Source organism: Lissotriton helveticus, chromosome 3_1 (genome assembly GCF_964261635.1).
Source record: "Lissotriton helveticus chromosome 3_1, aLisHel1.1, whole genome shotgun sequence".
NCBI lineage: Eukaryota > Metazoa > Chordata > Amphibia > Caudata > Salamandridae > Lissotriton > Lissotriton helveticus.
Genome location: NC_136061.1, coordinates 1,564,244,168 through 1,564,250,167, shown reverse-complemented (window position 1 = coordinate 1,564,250,167; position 6,000 = coordinate 1,564,244,168). Strand labels below are relative to the sequence as shown.

Here is a 6,000-nt window from a genome sequence, read left to right as displayed (position 1 = left end):
GTTTAAGAGCTGAATAAATACTATACATATTGTCTCTAAGTTAATACTAACAGCTTTTGTGCCAAGCTACCAGAAGGTTAGGCACAGGTTAATTTAGCGACTTTTGTAATTCACCTTGTGGTTGGTGTTAGCTGCATCATGCAAACTTGAAATTAGACTCCTCTTACCAAGTTTTTGACTTTATACCTGTTTGCAGTCTATTCTACCAAGTAGACCTCAGTTATTTCGCATTGGTTACTATTTGGAGAGAATTCTAGTTGCTTATGATCCAGATAGGGTGAGGAAAAAAGAATGAGTTTCATTTTTGCAGGTTCAACTTTAGGTGGTGACGTGACAGCTAGGTTGCAGTGCGTTTTTCCACAATTTTTCCTTTAGATAAACAGAGAAGGTATCATCAGGCTACAGGTGGATTGTGTGGTTTGGGTATCTGAGCTGGTAACTTCAAAGTGGCACATATATGCTAGTGGTAGTTGTAAGATGGTGTTTTGAGGAGCACTATAAATTATGGACCCTGGAGGAGACTTTGGGGGTCATTTTCAGCTTGGTTGCCAGGCCGCCAAACTGCTTGGGTGCTAAAGGCTCTGTTTGTGCCAGCCTAACCACAATCTACCTACCCAAATGGGAGTTCCCTGTCATGTTGGCAAGAATATGTAGCTAAAAAGCACTCCGCTGAGTCAGATCACTTTTATCAAGCTTGCAATGCCAGATTTGTCATCATGTAATGGCAACTTGCCCAGAATTTCTTTGGTTTTTCAGAAATAAATCCCCAAAGTGGGTGGTTGTTTCTTGTAAGGATGGGCCCTTTGATGTAAATGTAAATGTAAATGTAGTTGAGCTTATATAGCGCACAGCTACCCGCAGTGGGTGTCCCGGCGCTTGCTTAGGGAACCCTTCCTGGTATTCCCCTGTGAGATAGCAGGGTATCCACAAGGTGAAAGTCAGGCATCCCGCCGCGAGGGGCCGTTGTGGAGATTAAGCAAGCTATTGCCCAGAGTCGCAGAGTGTGAACCTGTGAGTCAAGGAGGCACTGGGGTGAGAATTATCGAGTCCGTGGAATTTTTAGCCCAAGACCCCGCCGAGGCGGGGAATTGAACCCTGGTCCAGGACCGATCTCAGCTTCCGGGTCTGCTGCCTCTAACCCCTGAGCCACACTTCTCCACTGTAATGTACTGTATCTGGAACCTTTGCAGTGGATATGTGGCTGGCTAAAGGCTCCTGATGGCAGAGCCACCTGAGGCTTCTTTCTCTGAAACCAAGCAGTTTTTATCCTCCAAGCGTGGTGAGGGGACCACGAGTTTGGCAAAGCAGTATATCAGTTGGTTAGTTGCAGATGCCCTGCTTCTGTAAAATCCTAAAGAAAACACTTTAATCTTCAACAATGTGCACCTTCCTAAAGGAATGTGGTAAGTATTTTCATTAATATCATCAATAGTACGTTGAGAATGTTTACATTAGAAGAGGGTCTATTGATAATCTCTTTCATATTTTGTCAAGACACATAGGAAGTTGAGTAAGCAAACTTCTCTTTTTATAAAAAATTCGAGGTGTGAGCAGATATTTAGAAGGTGCTTAGTTCAATGCCACAGTCGAAACCAGATATCTTATTAAAAGCCTGGCCTTCTCTCTAAACATGAAAATTCTCCAGTAAGATAAATAGACATTTAGAAATGAAATAAAACCAATGACATGCTTTTTCCTTTTCACTGGCAGAGGTCACACTGCTAATTGCCCTGTATCAGGCTTGTATCTCAAAATAACTTTTTTATGATGAAAATTATGGGCTCGATTTACAAAGGTAACTGTGTGTTTTTGTGTAAGTTTACCATTATTTGCAGTTCACAAATGATAAGACTGTCCTATCTTTTTCTGTGTAGAGACTACATAATAGTAAAGGTACTACTAACAAAAGGACTTTTGAATAGCAAACACAAAAGTGTAAGTTTATCTTTGTGAATCAGGCCCAAGGGGTAGCCATATCTTTTCACATACTTTTTATTTTCTCGTTTTTCAATTTTTGAAGCATTTCTACTTCATAATATAGTTTTATAGCAGCTAGAACATGCCATTTTTGCCAATCAATTGCAGAGTCTAAAAGCATATATCAATGATAAATATAAATACGAGATAAAGGATCAATTATATTGATTGGGTGACAATATTTTAACATCAATATTTACAGTGGTGGCTCCTCCGCTAAAGCAGGGGGCGTCACTCCACTGAGCAGGTCGAAAAAGGAAAAAATAAAATGATAATAACTCATTGTTATTATCATTTTATATTTCTCCTTGCTCAGGTGGGTAGGGGTGGGACTGCTCTGCTCACAGAGCAGGGCAGGGGAAGAGTGGTTTGCCCCAATCCAATGGCGCAGGAGGCTTTGGCTGGCTGTCTCGGGGTGGCCAAACCGTCATGCACATTTTACATGTTCTCCATGCAGCCTGCATTACAGCCTCCATGGAGAACATGCCCAGCCTCCCATTCTCTGGCTGAGCGCTCATCTGTTGCATTGTAGTGTTGTGAATGGCTCTCGGGAAGCTGGGACCTGGTTGCTTCCTGCTTTTTCCTGCTTCTTGCTCTGGAAGCGGGCAGAAGAGGACTCAGTGGAAGCTGCAGTGATAGGGGGGTGGCAGCTGCAGACAGGGAAATTTGTATTTTTATTTTTAATTCATTCTATCCACTACAACTCCCTGGTTTACTTGGCTAAAAAACTTGAACTATCTGGCTCGAGTCGGAACTTAAGAACAGACCCCCCAGGATATTGCGGCATAGATGTGCAAATTTAGCGGCACAAAAATGGAAATTTAGCGGCACAAAAATGGAACTTTAGCTGCATTATTGCGGCACTTTATTTTACTCGTAATCATTCCTTTTCAGCCTTAAATCAAGGTAAACTGATTTAGCAAGTTATTCCACTGTGAAACTGGCAAGTTAAAGTGTTTGCGGCTCTACAGAAGCACAGCTCCAATCTGCACCTCGTGAGAGGGAGCCCTATTTCTCCCTGGAGTTTTCTAGCACTCATGTATGCACCCCTGCCGGGGCACAGCTACCTTCTCGACCCGTCCATTTTAAAAAACAGTCATTTCTATCACCCTTTTTAACATTGAAAATATATTGATAACACCAATATGACCCATACAGGAAGTCCTGCTTTGCTGCTAGAGCGCTTTACTAGAAAGTAATGCAGCAAATTAAGTGTGACAATTTAAGTGACACTTTGTGAGTGGACAAAGGCAAGGAAATTCATTAAAAAAACTATCCTCTTTTCTGAAACCCAATGGTCTAAAAGGGACATTAAAATATCCCCAGCAGTTCTGAAGCACTGCTGCTGGGTACATAGCTGCCAAGGTTTCAGATTGCTTATGTGTGACATTTTCATAAATTCAGTGTAAATATGAGTGACATTCACTGACTATGACTGACATTTTCTCCTGAACAAAATCAAGCAATGAAGTCTAGGGAAACAGATAAATATCAGAAATTACCGCCATTTGAGCAATTAGAAACCCTAAGAATGTATTGAAACTGCAGCAAAGTACTAGAAATGGAAGGACATTAGCCAAGTGCCTTTGTAACCTGATTCACATACTTTGCAGAAGGCATAACAATCCTCTGCCCTATTTTATCATGAAAACCGCTGATCTCGCAACAGCAGGAGCATTATTCAGCAGTGCCGAAGGGGTTAACTTCCAGAGTTTTTTCATTATTATTATTCCCTGGGATTTACTGGGCACACAAAGACCTCTGCAGCAGGTGTGTTAACCCCAAAAGATAATTTAAGATCCAGACTTTGCAACCAATTGAACAGAACAGATTTACAACCACATTTCTCCTTGTTGCCAATTTCATTGTTGCAGAGGTTTTTTTTTTTTAATGTATAAGTTGAGGCCTAGATTTTGTGTCAGGGTTGCGTCACTTTTTTGGCAAAAACTCAACGCAAAATCTCCTAATGCGCTTACATGTGCTTTTGATAGACCTGCTCAACATGTGTGAGGTCTGAAGATCTGATGTCACTTGTGATATCACTTCCTGAGAAGTCATGGGCTGTATGATGCCACACATCATGTCACTTGCATACTGCCCAACTTAGTTGGTACCACACTTCTATTTTTTAGGACGTATGTCCTGGAGCAAGTAAACAAAACATGTAAATGGACCCACAATTCCTACAATTCAGAAATCGAGCACTCGATCCATTACATGATCTAGCAAGCATGTAATGCACGGGAGGCACCGGGTCAGCCTGACATGCTTGGACGTCTTGCATACTCGTACTCTCAACCTCATGCATGAAAGGCGGGGACTGCTGCTGAGCTAGCTCCAACTATTCAAAAAACGCTCTCTTCTGAATAACCGATAGGAGATAACCATTTATTTTCCGCTAGGCAGTCGCTATTGTAATGGTAATGAAACCATGCATTCCCTTCTGTTCTTTTGCCGAGCTGACGTTTTCATAACACGACACTGCTTATACGTATACTCCTTTAAAACAACACTGTATTTGAGAGCAGTACTTGCGGTGAACTAGCAACATTAAATGTTAAAAGAAGCTTGTAAAGCCTGTCTTAACTCCGCTTTGCAGTTTATAAGTAAAGTACAGTGCGAACAAGCAGTGCTTCGATAATATTATTCTTTCCTCGTCTACCAGTTCAGAATTGCAAGCTAGATTCACCCAAAGCACATTTTGTTTTTTAAATACCCCGGTGCTTCAGCCTCTCTTCGAGCCCCCCTCAGCTGCAGTGCCCCAGCCCCGCCAGCTCCCACAGTTCCAGCCCCGGGCTCCGTCTGCTAGGACTGCCTGCTCCCGTAACAAGTTCCCGAAGTTTGCTGGGCTCCCCTGCATAACATAAAAAGCCTTACTTCGGAGCTTTTACCATTTTTAAAACTGTTCACTGTACAGTACTACCTACAGAGAAAAGCACATTCCCGGAGCTGAAGAATAAAGCACGCCGCTCTCTGAGACTTGTGTTGTTTGATCTCAGGATAGCTAAAGGCTTGGATCTTGGCCAGGAGGAAGCAGGTATTGGACGGCTGGACGGCGGCACGTAGTGACGTGTGCGCCCACAGCCAATGAAAGAGCATTGTTTGTTTTGCTGACACTTTTTTTTGTAAATATTGCGGCAATAATTGTAAATATAGCGGCCATCGCGGTAATCGGCTGATTTCGCGATTTTTTTGTGAATCGCGAAATCGCGAAATGCTGAAGGGTCTGTAAGAAGCTCGACCACCCTACTTTTGAAACCACCCAAATTCAAAAAGAAAAGAACTTACAATCTTGCTTTCACTGGTCTTGCTCCAAGAATTTGGAATGCTCTTCCTCTAGAGATAAGATCAAACACATCCACTGCATCTTTCAAACAGTTCAAATGGCTAATCTTGAGTGAACATCAGCTGCATTAACCTGGCTTACCTTCCCTGGACTCCTCTCTATATGGATGTGATACTTCTTTTATACCGTTTTGTTTGAATTTCATACTTTCTGTTTACTTGCTATCTCGTTCTATGGTCCTTCTGAAACTGTACTGGTCCCTCTGGTTGGGCTGACTCTCCTGCCCCTTGACCATGAGTGTTCCCCTGTTTTGTTTGACCGTGTGATTATTTAACAACCGCATTTGTTCTATTGTGTTGTTTTTTTTTTGTTTCAATACATTGTTTCAATAAGAGTGTAACACTTTTTCTGTGTTTAAAGTTACTGATTATCATGGTCAGATAGTTTTAGTATTTTTTCTTTTCAAGGTGAGAGGCATTCCTTCATTCATTATGTCAATCATTGAGTTGTAGTCTGAGGCATTGACTATATGTGTATGTTACATGCCCTCTACTGGAACAAGACTTGATGCTACTAAAATGGTAAAACCTGGGCCTCATGATGGTTTTAAGATGTCTACATTTTTAGTTCTGTGGGCCATTGTGTTTTATTTTCTAGACATTGATAGTTCTACGATTAGGAGGTTCTCATTTAATTAATTTTACTCAAAATGTCCTCCACTTTGTGAATTTCTTCAA

At 41.7% G+C, this 6,000-nt stretch overlaps 1 protein-coding gene across 1 annotated transcript in view; it reads left to right on the top strand.

The window, feature by feature from the left end:
- The first annotated feature begins 1,378 nt into the window (after positions 1-1,378).
- Positions 1,379-6,000, top strand: part of POU2AF2 (POU class 2 homeobox associating factor 2) — a 113,113-nt gene continuing 108,491 nt past the window's right edge. Inside the window, exons 1-2 of the mRNA XM_078683408.1 lie at positions 1,379-1,403; positions 4,895-5,014. Coding sequence (XP_078539534.1) covers positions 1,379-1,403; positions 4,895-5,014 — 145 coding nt within the window. The remainder of the gene's footprint in view (positions 1,404-4,894; positions 5,015-6,000) is intronic.